The 17,649-nt window shown below is 42.4% G+C and overlaps 2 protein-coding genes across 2 annotated transcripts; both read left to right on the top strand.

The window, feature by feature from the left end:
• Positions 1 to 1,143: 1,143 nt before the first annotated feature.
• LOC130890392 (sperm motility kinase-like) lies at positions 1,144 to 2,634 on the top strand. The gene has a single exon (XM_057794323.1). It carries the CDS (start codon positions 1,144 to 1,146, stop codon positions 2,632 to 2,634), a length of 1,491 nt encoding a protein of 496 aa, XP_057650306.1.
• Positions 2,635 to 9,237: 6,603 nt separating this feature from the next.
• On the top strand, positions 9,238 to 10,752 carry LOC130890391 (putative sperm motility kinase W). Its single transcript, XM_057794322.1, has one exon. The coding sequence runs from the start codon at positions 9,238 to 9,240 to the stop codon at positions 10,750 to 10,752; it is 1,515 nt and encodes a 504-aa protein (XP_057650305.1).
• Positions 10,753 to 17,649: the final 6,897 nt, after the last annotated feature.

Here is a 17,649-nt window from a genome sequence, read left to right as displayed (position 1 = left end):
AGGGGTTGGTCCATCCACTGGGACAGTGTGCCTGATCTAATGGGAGCTCACCAAGCCAGCTGGACTGGGACTGAACGAGCATGGGGTCAAACTGGACCCTGTGAATGTGGCTAACAATAGGGGCAGATTGAGAATCCAATGCTGATGGCACAGGGACTTGTCTCTACATATTTACTGGCTTTTTGGGATCCTAGTCTATTTGGATGCATATTTTTCTAAGACCGGATAGACAGGGAGGGCCTTGAACTTCCAACAGGGCAGGGTACCACCCAGTCTTAGGACTGGAGGGTGAGAGGGGGAGCATTAGAGGGGGAGCATGAGAGAAATGGGAGAAGGGGAGGAAGTGGACGTTTTGAATGGTATTATTTATAAAGCAATAAAATTTTTTTTTACCACAATTAAAGGAAAGGAAAAAAAAAGAGAGAGAATGAGACTAGGGTTCAAAAACCATTTTAGTGATAACCACAGGAATAGCTAATCTGACTACTTCTGGAGTAAACAGCAAATCAGAAAAGGAGGGCACACCTGTAATAGATCACTTTTGATTGGTTTATTCTGAATCTCAAGGAGGCAAAGACACTCCTTTGAAGAGGGGATTTGGGGGGAAGATAATCCTTTAATCCAGTTCATGGCGCCAGAAGACACACCCTTAATTTCGGCCACGCCTTGTGCTGGAAGACTATATAAACACGCAGGAGGAGGCTTTGGCTCATTTGTCTCTGGCCCTCAGCTTGTTCGCATCTCTATTCCTTCCTGGGAATAAGAGCCAACTTCTTTGGGATTCCAGTAGATACTGAAGACGAGCCAAGAGAGAAAGCACTGTGGACTGAGCAACTCCTGAAATTTTTGAAGTTTCAGTTCATAGCCAGCCATTGTCGGATTCCCTGGACAGCAGCGTGTAAGTGATTCCCATAAATTCCAAAGGGGAGAGAGGTTGACTGTATTCTTGTATAAGGTGCTGTGCTTTGAGGTTGGGTTCTTCTAGTATTTCTATGTCCTTGAAGTGCATCATTAGTTTTCTTTGGGAAATCTAAGATTTGATAACCATGGATTCATAGTGCTAGACCTGCATCTTAACGGTGGTTAAATTTTTGTTTCTAGCATTGCCTGCCAACAAGAGAAGTAGGTGGATTGAGACGACACATGATGGCCAGCCCCTGGGACGACAACATCCTTGACAAAGATTTCAAGATCTTAACACCTCTAGGTGTAGGTTCTTTCGGGGAGGTGAAGCTTGCCTGCCACATTCCCACCAAAACACAGGTTGCTGTTAAGATCCTTAGTAAAAAATGCAATACTCTGGATGAGATCAAGTCTGAAGTAAAGATCCTTGAGACTTTGGAACACAGTAACATCATTCATTTTTTTCACGTCGTTGACACACAATCAAAGACTTATATAATCATGGAGTATGTGGCTGGAAAGGATCTACAGATGTTCCTCAGTGAGGTTGGATGTTTAAAGGAGCAGGAGGCTAGACCCATCTTCCAACAGGTCGTATCAGCCGTGCACTTTCTCCACCAAAGACGCATTGCCCATCGCGATATTAAATTGGAGAATATCCTTATTGACGGAGATGGTAACGTTAAGCTTTGTGATTTTGGTATGGCAATTCAGCTCGCAGAGGGGCAGAAGTTGGAAGAACTCTGTGGGTCCTTGCTCTATATAGCTCCAGAGATGTTGGCAAGGAAACCGTATGATGGACTGGCTGTTGATATGTGGAGCTTAGGAGTCGTCCTATATGTAATGGTCACAGGACAATTTCCATACACAGAAGACACATTACATGGTATGCACAGGCTCATCACCAACACAAAGTATCCTGTCTTTGACCACTTGTCAAAACCCTGTCACATCACCATTGCACAATTACTCATGGTTCCCACTAAGAGGAGAATAACAATCTATCAACTTGTGAGAAGACCATGGCTGGACTCCGTAAAAACCCATACAACACCTACAACTAAAGAAATCCTTCCAAGGCTTGTAGAGACTATGTGCACCATGGGTTATAACTTGGAAGATATTTTTTCAACACTAAGATACAGGCAACCAAATAACGTAACAGCAACTTTTAATATTCTAAAACACAAATTGAGCTCTGAGGACAGTCATAAGCAAACTGAGCATCCGTGTTTAAAGAGCAGCCACATAGATGCTCAACACCCTCTATTCTCACTGAAGAGGAGAGCCAGTGAACCAGCCCTGGCAACAATTAGAGAAGCTGGGAAGAGACAATCAAAAAAAGAAGGTGTAGAAGGAAGATGCAAGAGTTGCCAAAGTCTTGTCAAGCTCAACAAATACTCATGCTTGGAGCTGAAGCCCTGTTCAGAAGTCACAGTCACAGAAGGAAATGTCCTGATGGCTAATGTCATTAAGTGTGGTAATGGGGACATTGGAGACAACATGAATTCTGTGGACATCTGGCCTGGTGATCTCTCCTTATTTGAATTACACTTGGATGGAAGACCCACATTGTTTCTGAACATGGACTTCTCGACAGAGGAACCTTCCATGGAACCCAATATTCCCAATGACCAGCCTGAGATCGAATCCACAACCTCTGCATCCAGGCCATTCAAGGGCTGGAAACGGATGAGGAATGAATTTCCCATGTACTCGATGCACTGTTGATCTGTGTCATGCCCATTCCAGACTGAGCTCTGCATCCTTTTTTATGCTCCAAAGAAAATGTGTTGAAAGTGTAATCGGTGATGGGCGCAATTGCTTTTGCCACCAAGATATTCCCTTTCATTGTATTTTAACTGTTATATTAATAAATATATTTTTCTAAATAACAAAAGTACAGTCTCCTATGGCACCTGTTATGCATCTCCACCCTAAAGTCAAAACCACACACACACACACAGAGAAATGCATGAATACAAACAACTGGGTGTCAGGGCCTGCAAGGAAAACAAACATAAACTCCAAGCCCTCCACATAGCGTTGGTTATAATTTATTTAGTATCATATTGTGTACAGACAAAGTCTCACATATACATATATGTCTATATTTCAGGTCTTACTTGCTATTCACTGCCCTCCCGACAAAATAACAGCTCCTTTCTCATATACACATCAGGGCCGACTATATACCTCACCTCTAACAATTTTATTCCCACTTGTAAACCCCATTCATTATTAAACTTTACTATATAACCCCCTGCCTGATTATCATGGTCACGATATTCACAAAAGGCAAGTGTCTCTTTCTTTTATATTTCTCTGCTTTTCATCTCAACCATACACTGGGATGGATAAGCATCACGTACTACACAGAAGTCCCTACACTACATTCAAATAGCTACAAGCAGATGACAGGGTAGGTGGCAATTCCTCCTGTGCATTCCCTCCAAACCAGCCACGGTCCTCTCATACAGAATGGGTTTAGCTCCTGCTAGGTACAAACTTTCCTATAACGAAACCACACTTAAGCTGGTGTTCATTAGTACACAGCATGCTGTTAGAGTTTCTGTTGCTGTGGAGTACACATTGACCACTTACAAAGGAAATTATTTAGCTAGATGACTAAGTAAAACTTCAGAGGTTTAATCTAGGATCATCCTTCACAGACATGGTGGCATGCAAGAAGACATGGTGCTGATGAAGGAGCTGAGAGTAGATGAGGATGCAAATTTTCATCCTACAGATACTGGGAAGTGGTGTAGTACACTGCACATGGCTTGAGTCTATGTGCCACCTCACAGCTCACCTCCAAAGTAATACACATCCAAAAACAAGGGCACAATTCTCCAACAAAGGCACACTTCCTAGTAACGCCACACCCTGGGATTTTTTCGAGGCTGGTTACATTCAAGCTACCACCTTTCGTCCCTGTGCCCTATAAACTTGTAGCAATATCATAACGCAAATTTCATTTTATGCAGCTTCAAATTGCCCCTTTGTATATCACAGTCACAACAATGTTTGAACTCAACGTTGACTGTCTACTCTGAGGAGGTTCATATAATATTTTAATTATAATCTGCTGGAAAATTAAAAAACAAAAGCCATTTTAAACACTTTCAACCTAAAATGTTAAAAGATATGCACTACTGTTCAAAAAGTAGGAAAGAGAACATAGTGAGGAGATACTAGACCAAAGCAAACTGGACCAAAAAAATCAGTGCTTACTTCAAAGTCTGCATCTTTAAGTCTGATGCCAAAATGCTCTTCCAATATCCAACTTTTTTCAGCTCATTGCTGGCAACATTCCATTTTAAATGATTTTTATAATATGGTCTTTTTCATTACACATAGCTATCCCTGTTCAAACTCCCTTCTCATTTCCTCACTCATTCTTCACTCTCTTCCGATTAAATAATAATGTGAAACCAAGGGAAAACATTTAGAGATCCTCCTGGATTTGGAAGCAGACAAGATTGCCAGGCAAAAGGTGGAAGCATGGGCATGGGATGTTGTAGGGAAAGAGGAGAGGGAGAGAGAGTAGGGAGAAGAAGAGGTTTGGGGAGAGCTTGGGGGAGTGGGATGGTTGAGATGGAGGAAGGAAGGATATGGGAGCAGAGAAGAAGATATCTTAATTAAGGGAGCCAATTTGGGGTTGGCAAGAGGCTTGGCTTTAGAGGGGTTCCCAGGTTTCCACGGGGATGTCTGCAGCTAGGACCCTGGGCAGTGGAGGTGAGGGTGCCTGAACTGACTTTGTCCCATAGTCAGACTGATGACTATCTTGAATATCACCACAGAATGTTCGTCTGGCGACAGATGGAGATAGAGACAGAGACCTCCATCCGAGCACTGGACTGAGCTCCCAAGGTTCAGTTGAAGAGCAGAAAGAGGGAGAATATGAGCAAGGAAGTTAGGACTGCAAGGGGTTGGTTTACCAGCTGAGACAGTGTGCTTGATCTAATGGGAGCTCACCAAAGCCAGCTGGACTGGGACTGAACGAACGTGGGAACAAACTGGACCCTCTGAATGTGGCTGACAGTTGGGACAGAATTAGAAGCCAATGATAATGGCACTGGGATTTTTCTCTACTTAATGTAGTGGCTTTTTGGGATCCTAGCCTAGTTAGATGCGTACCTTTCTAAGACAGGAAGGAGGGGGAGGACCTTGGACTTCCCACAGGGCAGGGTACCACCCTGCCCCCTCTTAGGATTGGAGGGTGAGAGGGATAGCGTTAGTGGGGGAGCATGAGTGAAATGGGAGAAGGGGAAATGTGGAAACTTTGAATGATATTATTTATAAAGCAAAAAAATTACCACAATTAAAAAAATGGAAAAAAAAGAGAGAGAGAACGAGCCTAGCGATCAAAACTATGATTGTGATACTCTCAGGAATAGCTGATATGAGATAGTGAGAGATCAGTGACTCTGGACTGATAGAATGGAACCTGTATAAAAGAAAATTAGAACCCCTGAATGTGATGGAGAGTTGTGAGGATTGGGCCACTGACTGTGGAACCAGCATTTATCCCTAGTGCTTTAACTGTCAACATACTGTTTTCACTTAGGTTGATGCTACACTAGAGTGAAAAACTTTGGGGCACTTTAGCATTACTGCACCCCCCTTCCTGGGAACCACTACCCTGGTAACCAACGCCATATGCACTGGAGTTTTGAGTACTTTCCATCCCCTCTCTAGTCTTCACAGTAGACCCAGAACCTGGACCTGGGGTGAGACGAGCTGCAGGTGTTGCTCCTTGTAATCGCCATAGCACTGATCAATTCGAGTTAGCTGGCCGTGGAATGAACTAGTCAAAATAGTTGACAAATGATTTCTGGACTCTCCCTTTGATTTTGTACTACCCCTCCCTGATTTTGTGCTTTTTCCTTTAAAAGGGCCTGTAGGAGTCAAAGAAGGGTTCCTTTTCCTCTCAAGGCTGAGGAATCTCTGCCACAGCAGCAGAATAAAAATTCTTCCTGCTATTGAATCAACCGTTCTGAGAGTGTCTCTTGGGGTGACCCCCTCTCTTGCTTCAAGAGAAGCAGCTACACTTGGCAGATAACCAATGGTTCTGGCATCCACAAAATCTTGGTGTACTCTAGGCAATACAGGTTTCAAGTTCACACCTTCACACAATTTCACTATAGGCTTCCATTGAGGGTCACTCTTGACAAATACCTGGCCTCATCTGCTTTCCTTAGGTGAAAGGCGAGATACTTAAATGCCATTCTTCTGCTTTTGATTTTAATGTCAGAACCATGTAGCTAAGGCTGCCAAGTTCTGTTACTAGCTGATTTAATTATACCTTCACCAATTTTCGGTTTCTCTTTGTTTCCTTCACTAACTTTGCTTGACTTCTCAGGAATTTGCTGTGGATACTGTGCTTGCCTAAATCTCAGAGATCCACCAGCCTATACCTTACTAGAGCTGGGATTAAACGTACGTACCACAGCTGCTGGCTCTCAGTTTTTCTTTAATTCTTTTTCACTAGTTGTTACCTTAACTGGGTTGATGTTGCCGTGACATCACCACTCCCTTTATTTCATATCTTAATGTGTTTTTCTCCTTAAACACAGGATCCAACTCCATGCAGGCTGACCAACTCTGATGCCATCAGGGCTTATTTTTTGATCCTACAGTCCAAACACTGAGGAGGAGTCGCCCAAGAGACCACCCATCACACCACAGCTTATGTGAAAGCATGAGGATTTTATTAATTTTTTCATCACAGGGTTCCTCAGCATTCGGGAAGCCGAGAGATCTTGAATAGCTGGTACAGGCTACTATTAATGGACATGCACACACATACACACAGAAGCAACAGGCTTGTTCTTTGACTATTATGATTTGCTTATTCGAAAGGCCTATTACCAATAATTGGCTGGAGAGCTGTTGTCAGATCAGATGAGGTAAGAGGTCATTTTGAGCGCATTTCCCAGGGACTGAATCAAAACATACGTGTATGGGTAATTGTTCAGGAACTGAGTACGTGTGAGTGTAGCTGTTAGGTCCTTGGCTCCTAGGGGAGGAGGGGAAACACTTTGGCACGGAGGCTGAGAAGGTTCAGAATTGTCAGAAATGGCTTCAGAATTGTATTTATATTGTATAAGATCCAATGCATTCAGTCCACACACACCAACAACTACTCCACAATCTGGTTTTGCAGAAGCAAGCAGATGTCATCTCTAAATAGGACAGGTCTTTTATCTACCTGGAGCTTGTAACTTGGAGGTGCTGTTGGTGCAGTAAGCACTGCCAGCTCTCCTGGGAGACTCACCTGGTGGGATTTAGGGACGGGGGTGAAGGTGGGACAGTGGTGCTGTCTCCACCTACAAGCCTAAAGGTAGAGCCTGGTAAACCTTAGAGAGGAAGGCCTGAAGGGAAGAGAGGTGGCTGGCAGCCCAGAATTCACAAGGAGACACTAATAATCCTCACCCCAAAGCCCTGTCAAAAATAGGATCCCATTTTCTGTGTGATATCTGAGATGAACCCCAGTGCTGATCTGGTATTTATCATCCATAAGAAACCAGAAACTGTCAAACAGTGGTGATTCTCACCTTTAATCTCAATATCCTTCAGGCAGAATCATCCACATCTGATTGTGAGTTCAAGGCTAACCTGGTTTACACATGGAGTTCCAGGACAACCAGGGCCGTTACACATATAAACCCTCTTACAACATCCAAAAAGTTAAAGGAACCATAGAGCCTAAAATCCAAAGAGCCGAAAATAAAAGTAATAGAAGAATGTAATAAAAAGAAAAAATAAAGTCTAATGACTAATTGCATTGTAAACCTGACTGGGCAGAAGAATATGCTGTGTGACACACTGCAGTTTTCTAAAGGCTAGGGCGGTGGGATAACCCACTAACATTTTAAAATTAAATCAGAAAGCACAGACAGCAAATGATGAAGGCTAAGCTCATTAATCTCAAGGTCAATAAAATGGAGGGAATTCTGCAATTGTGAGTGTTATTTTTGATTGCCAACATGACTACAACTGGAATGAACTACAAGTCAAAAATGGAGGGCACGCCTGTAATGGATCATTTTTGATTGGTTTGTTCTCAATCTCAAGGAGGGAAAGACACTCCTTTGATGATTGAATTTGGTGGGAAGACACACGCCTTTAATCCAGTTCATGATGCCGGAAGACACACCCTTAATTTCGGCCACGCCTTGTGCTGGAAGACTATATAAACACGCAGGAGGAGGCTTTGGCTCATTTGTCTCTGGCCCTCACCTTTTTCGCATCTTTATTCCTTCCTGGGTATAAGAACCAACTTCTTTGGGATTCCAGTAGATACTGAAGACGAGCCAAGAGAGAAAGCACTGTGGACTGAGCAACTCCTGAAATTTCTGAAGTTTCAGTTCATAGCCAGCCATTGTCGGATTCCCTGGACAGCAGCGTGTAAGTGATTCCCATAAATTCCAAGGGGGAGAGAGGTTCATAGTAATAGGTGCTCTGTTGTTTAGAGAACTCTGACTAATAAGTCAACAAGGCTCCACCACATGAAATTAACCAAATGGGCCCTAAACTGGTGCTCAAATGCCCAATTTTGTAGGGACCTGTCTCATTCAAACTACCACGGTGGTTTTCTTAGCACGAACTCAGGTTTTTTGAGCACTAAGTGACAATAAGCCAGTGCTGATTGGAAAGCTTTGGAAGTCATAAAGGCGACACTTGATAGGAAGTAAGTCAGTGCAGGATAGAGAATGTATACTGAAATGACATCAGCCACAAAACAACCCAGCTTTATAACACGATATTTCCAGCACCATGGCTTTATGTGTTTCTCTCAATAGCCACACTTGCTACGTATGTCTCATGTGTTTAAGGGGTTTTCTTTTATCATATTGCAATGTTCACACAAATCTAGGAATTTTTTTCATTCTTTCAAATTCCCTAGGTTTTAATATTTGAAGTATCCAGAAGGTATTATCTGGATTGTTATTTGGCTAGAACATTATCCCTTTTTACCTATAATTTAATTTGTATCTCTTAAACTTGATAAGATTGGCCAAAGATTTTCATTTGGTTCATTGTTGAAAATAATCAAATCATTATTTCTCTGATGTAAGTATATGTATTTGAATGGACACATCAGCGATTATCTCTTTCATCTTTACTGTGATTCATTGTTTACTGCTTTGAGGTTGGGTTCTTCTAGTATTTCTATGTCCTTGAAGTGCATCATTAGTTTTGTTTGGGAAATCTAAGATTTGATAACCATGGATTCATAGTGCTAGACCTGAATCGTAACGTTGATTAAATGTTTGTTTCTAGCATTGCCTGCCAACAAGAGAAGTAGGTGGATTGAGACGACACACGATGGCCAGCCCCTGGGACGACGACATCCTGGACAAAGAGTTCAAGATCTTAACACCTCTAGGCGTAGGTACTTTCAGGGAGGTGAAGCTTGCCTGCCACATTCCCACCAAAACACAGGTTGCTGTCAAGATCCTTAGGAAAAAAAGCAATACTGTGGATGAGATGAACTCTGAAGTAAAGATCCTTCAGACTTTGGAACACAGTAACATCATTCATTTTTTTCACGTCATTGACACACAGTCAAAGACTTATTTAATAATGGAGTATGTGGCTGGAAAGGATCTACAGATGTTCCTCAGTGAGGTTGGATGTTTAAAGGAGCAGGAGGCTAGACCCATCTTCCAACAGGTCGTATCAGCCGTGCACTTTCTCCACCAAAGACGCATTGCCCATCGCGATATTAAATTGGAGAATATCCTTATTGACGAAGATGGCAATGTCAAGCTTTGTGATTTTGGTTTGGCAATTCATCTTGCAAAGCGGCAAATGTTGAAGAAGGTCTGTGGTTCTTTACACTATATGGCTCCAGAGATGTTGGCAAGGAAACCTTATGATGGGCTGGCTGTTGACATGTGGAGCTTGGGAGTCCTCCTATATGTAATGGTCACAGGACAATTTCCATACACAGAGGACACATTACATGGTATGCACAGGCTCATTACTAAAACAAGGTATCCCATCCCCTTTGACTTGTCTAAACCCTGTTTTGTCATCATTGCACGATTACTTACGGTCCCCACCAACAGGAGAATAACAGTAAGTCAACTTGTGAAAAGACCATGGCTGGGCACCATTAAAAAACATACAGCACCTACAACTAAAGAAATCCTTCCAAGGCTTGTAGAGACTATGTGCACCATGGGTTATAACTTGGAAGATATTTTTTCATCACTAAGATACAGGCAACCAAATGAAGTAACAGCAACTTTTAATATTCTAAAACACAAATTGTGGTGTGAGATCAGTTTCCAGCAAACTGAACATCTGTGTTTAAAGAGCAGCCACATAGATGCTCATCACCCTCTATTCTCATTGAAGAGGAGAGCCAGTGAACCAGCCCTTGCCTCAAAAAGAGAAGCTGGGAAGAGACAATCTAAAGAAGAGGGTGTAGAAGGAAGACACAAGAAATGTCAAAGTCTTATCAAGCTCAATAAATACTCCTGCCTGGAGCTGAATCCCTGTTCAGACGTCACAGTCCCAGAAGGAGATGTCATGATGGCTAATGTTATCAAGTGTGCTACTGGGGACATTGGAGACAACATGAATTCTTTGGACAGCTCGCCTGGTGATCTCTCCTTATCTGAACCACCCTTGGATGGAAGACCCACATTGTTTCTGAACATGGACTTCTCGACACAGAAACTATCCCTGGAACCCAATATTCCCAATGACCAGCCTCAGATCGGATCCACAACCTCTGCATCCAGGCCATTCACGGGCTGGAAACGGATGAGGAAGCGAATTTCGCATGTTCTCGGTGCACTGTTGATCTGTGGCATGCCCATTCCAGACTGAACTCTGAATCCTTGTGTAAGCTTCAAAGAAAGAGATGATGTGATAGTGTAATCCGTAAGGGCCCCAATTGCTTAGGCCACCAAGATGTTCCCTTCCATTGTATTTTAACTCTGTTATATTAATAAATATATATTTCTAAATGACAAAAGTACAGTCTCATATGGCACCTGTTATGCATCTCCACCCTGAAGTCAAAACCACACACAAACACACAGAGAAATGCATGAACACAGACAACTGGGTGTCAGGGCCTGCAAGGTAAACAAACATAAACTACAAGCCCTCCACATAGCGTTGGTTCATGATTTATTTAGTATCATATTGTGTATAGGCAAAGTCTCGAATACACATATATGTCTATATTTCAGGTCTTATTTGCTATTCGCTGCCCTCACGACATAATAACAGCTCTTTTCTCATATACACATCAGGGCCGACTATATACCTCACCTCTAACAATTTTATGCCCACTTATATAAACCCCATTCCTTATTGAAATTTACTAAATAATCCCCTGCCTTATTATCATGGTCACGATATTCACAAAAGGCAAGTGTCTCTTTCTCTTATATTTCTCTTCTTTTCATCTCAACCATACACAGGGATGGATAAGTATCACATACTACACAGAAGTCCCTACACTACATTCAAATAACTACAAACAGATGACAGGGTAGGTGGCAATTCCTCCTGTGCATTCCCTCCAAACCAGCCACGGTCCTCTCATACAGAATGGGTTTAGCTCCTGTTAGGTACAAACTTTCCTATAACAAAACCACACATAAGCTTGTGTTCTTTAGCACACAGCATGTTGTTAGAGGTTCTGTTGCTGTGGAGTACACATTGACCACTTACAAAGGAAAATATTTAGCTAGATGACTAAGTAAAGCTTCAGAGGTTTAATCTAGGATCATCCTTCACAGACATGGTGGCATGCAAGAAGACATGGTGCTGATGAAGGAGCTGAGAGTGGATGAGGATGCAAATTTTCATCCTACAGATAATGGGAAGTGGTTTCGTACACTGCACATGGCTTGAGTCTATGTGCCACCTCACAGCTCACCTCCAAAGTGACACACGTCCAAAAACAAGGGCACAATTCTCCAACAAAGGCACACTTCCTAGTAACGCCACACCCTGGGATTTTTTCGAGGCTGGTTACATTCAAGCTACCCCCTTTAATCCCTGTGCCCTATAAACTTGTAGCAATATCATAACGCAAATTTCGTTTTATGCAGCCTCAAATTGCCCCTTTGTATATCACAGTCTCAACAATGTTTGAACTCAACGTTGAATGTCCACTCTGAGGAGGTTCATATAATATTTTAATTATAATCTGCTGGAAAATTGAAAAACAAAAGCCATTTTAAACACTTTCAACCTAAAATGTTAAAAGATATGTACTACTGTTCAAAAAGTAGGAAAGAGAACATAGTGAGGAGATACTAGACCAAAGCAAACTGGACCAAAAAAATCAGTGCTTACTCCAAAGTCTGCATCTTTAAGTCTGATGCCAAAACGCTTTTCTGATATCCAACTTTTTTTCAGCTCATTGCTGGCAACATACTTTCTTTTTTCCATTTTAAATGATTTTTATATGATCTTTTTCATTTCACATAGCTATCCCTGTTCAAACTCCCTTCTCATTTCCTGCCTCACCCATTCTTCACTCTCTTCCGATTAAATAATAATGTTAAACCAAGGGAAAACATTTAGAGATCCTCCTGGATTTGGAAGCAGACAAGATTGCCAGGCAAAAGGTGGAAGCATGGGCATTGGATGTTGTAGGGAAAGAGGAGAGGGAGAGAGAGTAGGGAGAAGAAGAGGTTTGGGGAGAGCTTGGGGGAGTGGGATGGTTGAGATGGAGGAAGGAAGGATATGGGAGCAGAGAAGAAGATATCTTAATTAAGGGAGCCAATTTGGGGTTGGCAAGAGGCTTGGCTTTAGAGGGGTTCCCAGGTTTCCACGGGGACGTCTGCAGCTAGGACCCTGGGCAGTGGAGGTGAGGGTGCCTGAACTGACTTTGTCCCATAGTCAGACTGATGACTATCTTGAATATCACCACAGAACGTTCGTCTGGCGACAGATGGAGATAGAGACAGAGACCTCCATCTGAGCACTGGACTGAGCTCCCAAGGTTCAGTTGAAGAGCAGAAAGAGGGAGAATATGAGCAAGGAAGTCAGGACTGCAAGGGGTTGGTTTACCAGCTGAGACAGTGTGCTTGATCTAATGGGAGCTCACCAAAGCAAGCTGGACTAGGACTGAATGAACGTGGGAACAAACTGGACCCTCTGAATGTGGCTGACAGTTGGGACAGAATTAGAAGCCAATGATAATGGCACTGGGATTTTTCTCTACTTAATGTAGTGGCTTTTTGGGATCCTAGCCTAGTTAGATGCATACCTTTCTAAGACAGGATGGAGGGGGAGGACCTTGGACTTCCCACAGGGCAGGGTACCACCCTGCCCCCTCTTAGGATTGGAGGGTGCGAGGGGTAGCGTTAGTGGGGGAGCATGAGTGAAATGGGAGAAGGGGGAAGATGTGGAAACTTTGAATGATATTATTTATAAAGCAAAAAAATTACCACAATTAAAAATGAATAAAAAAAGAGAGAGAGAGAGAACGAGCCTAGGGATCAAAACTATGATAGGTATACTCACAGGAATAGCTGATATGAGATAGTGAGAGATCAGTGACTGTGGACTGATAGAATGGAGCCTGTAAAAAACCAAATTAGAACGCCTGAATGTGATGAGAGTTGTGAGGATTGGGCCACTGACTGTGGAACCTGCATTTATCCCTAGTGCTTTAACTGTCAACATACTGTTTTCACTTAGGCTGATGCTACACTAGAGTGAAAAACTTTGGGGCACTTCAGCATTAGTGCACCCCCCTTCCTGGGAACCACTACCCTGGTAACCAACGCCATATGCACTGGAGTTTTGAGTACTTTCCATCCCCTCTGTAGTCTTCACAGTAGACCCAGAACCTGGACCTGAGGTGAGACGAGCTGCAGGTGTTGCTCCTTGTAATCGCCATAGCACTGATCAATTCGAGTTAGCTGGCCGTGGAATGAACTAGTCAAAATAGTTGACAAATGATTTCTGGACTCTCCCTTTGATTTTGTACTACCCCTCCCTGATTTTGTGCTTTTTCCTTTAAAAGGGCCTGTAGGAGTCAAAGAAGGGTTCCTTTTCCTCTCAAGGCTGAGGAATCTCTGCCACAGCAGCAGAATAAAAATTCTTCCTGCTATTGAATCAACCGTTCTGAGAGTGTCTCTTGGGGTGACCTCCTCCTTGGTGGGGCTTTAGGTCCCAACAAGAGAAGCAGCTACCCTTGGCAGATAACCAATGGTTCTGGCATCCACAAAATCTTGGTGTACTCTAGGCAATACAGGTTTCAAGTTCACACCTTTACACAATTTCACTATAGGCTTCCATTGAGGGTCACTCTTGACAAATACCTGGCCTCATCTGCTTTCCTTAGGTGAAAGGCGAGATACTTAAATGCCATTCTTCTGCTTTTGATTTTAATGTCAGAACCATGTAGCTAAGGCTGCCAAGTTCTGTTACTAGCTGATTTAATTATACCTTCACCAATTTTCGGTTTCTCTTTGTTTCCTTCACTAACTTTGCTTGACTCCTCAGGAATTTGCTGTGGATACTATGCTTGCCTAAATCTCAGAGATCCACCAGCCTATACCTTACTAGAGCTGGGATTAAACGTACGTACCACAGCTGCTGGCTCTCAGTTTTTCTTTAATTCTTTTTCACTAGTTGTTACCTTAACTGGGTTGATGTTGCCGTGACATCACCACTCCCTTTATTTCATATCTTAGTGTGTTTTTCTCCTTAAACACAAGATCCAACTTTATTCTACTGCCTTCCTGGTGCTCTTTTAACTTAAATTTTCTACATCTTTCGTATTTTCAATGCTCAGTTTGCCTCTTTTCATTATAAATACTACTTAGTGTCACTACAAACAACAGATTGACAGAGACTATACTATTTTTTTTTGTGAGATTTCCTCTGCCTTAAGGATCATTTCCAAACTTGCCACTTTATCCTTAGTCAGACTGTTCAGAAAAGGGTAAAACTCAGATATTTCTTCATGAATATGTCACAAGATTACTTAGGGAATATACTAATTTTATTCTCCTCTAAAACCTTTCAATGTTGTCACACACAGTTCAAATCCCACTCAGCACCACTGTCTTCCTTGCTCTTAATTGTATGCCCTAACTAGGAGCACTTAAACCTTTGAACTGTTTTTCTAATCCACAGTACCAAAGTCCATATTCCTTCATCAGAAACACAATCACACCCAACACAGAAAGACTCCAGTTCTCGGCATCAACTTTATATTAGTTATGGTTCTGTTGCTGAAAGAAACATCATGATAATTGTAACTCTAATAACGGAAATCATTTGATTTGGTGGCTTACACTCTCAGATGTTTAGTCCTTTGTCATGATGTTCAACACTGTACTGTGTAGACAGACATTCTACATACATGTGAATTCTTGGTTATAGGAAGTGAACTGATACACTAACAATGGTTTGTGCATATATGAGAGGTCAAGGCCTGCTTCCACAGTGGCACACTTCATCCAACAAGGCCATACCTACTCCACCTAATCCACATCTACAAATGCCTTTCCTATTATAGTATAAGAGGCTAATACTTCAAAATACCACAAATGATAACCTGACAAACAGATCAGGTCTTGGAAGGTAGAGAACTCCATAGACACACATGAAACATGCACACACATATGCGCACGCACACACACACACACACATACGGACACTTTTCTAGTTCTCTGGCATGTTCGGTACAAATATCCATGAACATGCATGCAATGTCACCAGGTACAAAACAACCAAGCTCTATAATAACAAGATACTTTGAGCCCCATAAATTTCTATGTCATTGAAAATCTGAGTGCTGAAAAATCCTTCCTTTCTAGGACAGATTCTTTTGATTGTTTGTTTGCTAGATGTTTGTGTTTTGAGACAGCGTTTCTCTGTATCTTTATAGTCTGCCAAGTAATTAGTTCATGTAGACTAGAGTTGTCTTGCCCTAACAAAGTGCCTCCTGCCTCTGCCTCCTGAGTGCTGGGATTAAAGGTGTGTGCCTCCAGCACCTGACTAAAATTGATTCTTAACTGAGGCTTGATCAACCAGGGCTCCTTTGTGGTGTAGAAGGTGAGAAAAAAGAAAAACAACCAATAAAACCACTGCTGGGTTTGAGAAGAGAAGATAGATTGGTTTCTTGTGGTGGAAATACAAAGAGGCGTTATAAATAATGTCAGATACTAGTCCATAAGAGGCATATCAACATTGATCACCTTTCAGAAAAAGAGGCTGCCTATAGATCAGGACAACATTTTCAATAACTCCATATCCAATAGTGGGAGAATATTCTCAATATATAAAACCCAATAACTAGATATAAAAAAAACAGTCAACCACATAAAAATGGATGAAACCAAAACCAGAGAATATTCAAAGAGGAAAGTGAAATGAACGTGAACAGAGACATTTTCTGAAGCCCTGCATGACCAGTGGAGGCCCATGCAGGCTGACCAACTCTGATGCCATCAGGGCTTATTGTTTGATCCTACAGTCCAAACACTGAGGAGGAGTCGCCCAAGAGACCACCCATCACACCACAGCTGATGTAAAAGCATGAGAATTTTATTAATGTTGACATCACAGGGTTCCTCAGCATTCGGGAAGCCGAGAGATCTTGAATAGCTGGTACAGGCTACTATTAATGGACATGCACACACATACACACACAGAAGCAACAGGCTTGTTCTTTGACTATTATGATTTGCTTATTCGAAAGGCCTATTACCAATAATTGGCTGGAGAGCTGTTGTCAGATCAGATGGGGTAAGAGGTCATTTTACCGCATTTCCCAGGGACTGAATCAAAACATGCGTAATGGGTAATTGTTCACGAACTGAGTACGTGTGAGTGTAGCTGTTAGGTCCTTGGTTCCAAGGGGAGGAGGGGAAACACTTTGGCACGGAGGCTGAGAAGGTTCAGAATTGTCAGAAATGGCTTCAGAATAGTATTTATATTGTATAAGATCCAATGCTTTCAGTCCACACACACCAACAACTACTCCACAATCTGGTTTTGCAGAAGTAGATGTCATCCCTAAATAGGACAGGTCTTTTATTTACCTGGAACTTGTAACTTGGAGGTGCTGTTGGTGCAGTAAGCACTGCCAGCTCTCCTGGGAGACTCACCTGGTGGGATTTGGGGACGGGGGTGAAGGTGGGACAGTGGTGCTGTCTCCACCTACAAGCCTAAAGGTAGAGCCTGGTAAACCTTAGAGAGGAAGGCCTGAAGGGAAGAGAGGTGGCTGGCAGCCCAGAATTCACAAGGAGACACTAATAATCCTCACCCCAAAGCCCTGTCAAAAATAGGATCCCATTTTCTGTGTGATATCTGAGATGAACCCCAGTGCTGATCTGGTATTTATCATCCATAAGAAACCAGAAACTGTCAAACAGTGGTGATTCTCACCTTTAATCCCAACATCCTTCAGGCAGAATCATCCACATCTGATTGTGAGTTCAAGGCTAACCTGGTTTACATACGGAGTTCCAGGATAACCAGGGCCGTTACACATATAAACCCTCTTACAACATCCAAAAAGTTAAAGGAACCATAGAGCCTAAAATCAAAAGAGCCGAAAATAAAAGTAATAGAAGAATGTAATAAAAAGAAAAAATAAAGTCTAATGACTAATTGCATTGTAAACCTGACTGGGCAGAAGATTATGCTGTGTGACACACTGCAGTTTTCTAAAGGCTAGGGCGGTGGGATAACCCACTAACATTTTAAAATTAAATCAGAAAGCACAGACAGCAAATGAAG

This window comes from Chionomys nivalis, chromosome 19, assembly GCF_950005125.1.
Source record: "Chionomys nivalis chromosome 19, mChiNiv1.1, whole genome shotgun sequence".
Taxonomy (NCBI): domain Eukaryota; kingdom Metazoa; phylum Chordata; class Mammalia; order Rodentia; family Cricetidae; genus Chionomys; species Chionomys nivalis.
This window is presented reverse-complemented; position numbering and strand designations above follow the sequence as displayed.

Bases quoted from the DNA above. Each gene is read 5' to 3' on its own strand.
- LOC130890392 (XM_057794323.1), top strand. From the start codon at position 1,144: ATGATGGCCAGCCCCTGGGACGACAACATCCTTGACAAAGATTTCAAG.
- LOC130890391 (XM_057794322.1), top strand. From the start codon at position 9,238: ATGGCCAGCCCCTGGGACGACGACATCCTGGACAAAGAGTTCAAGATC.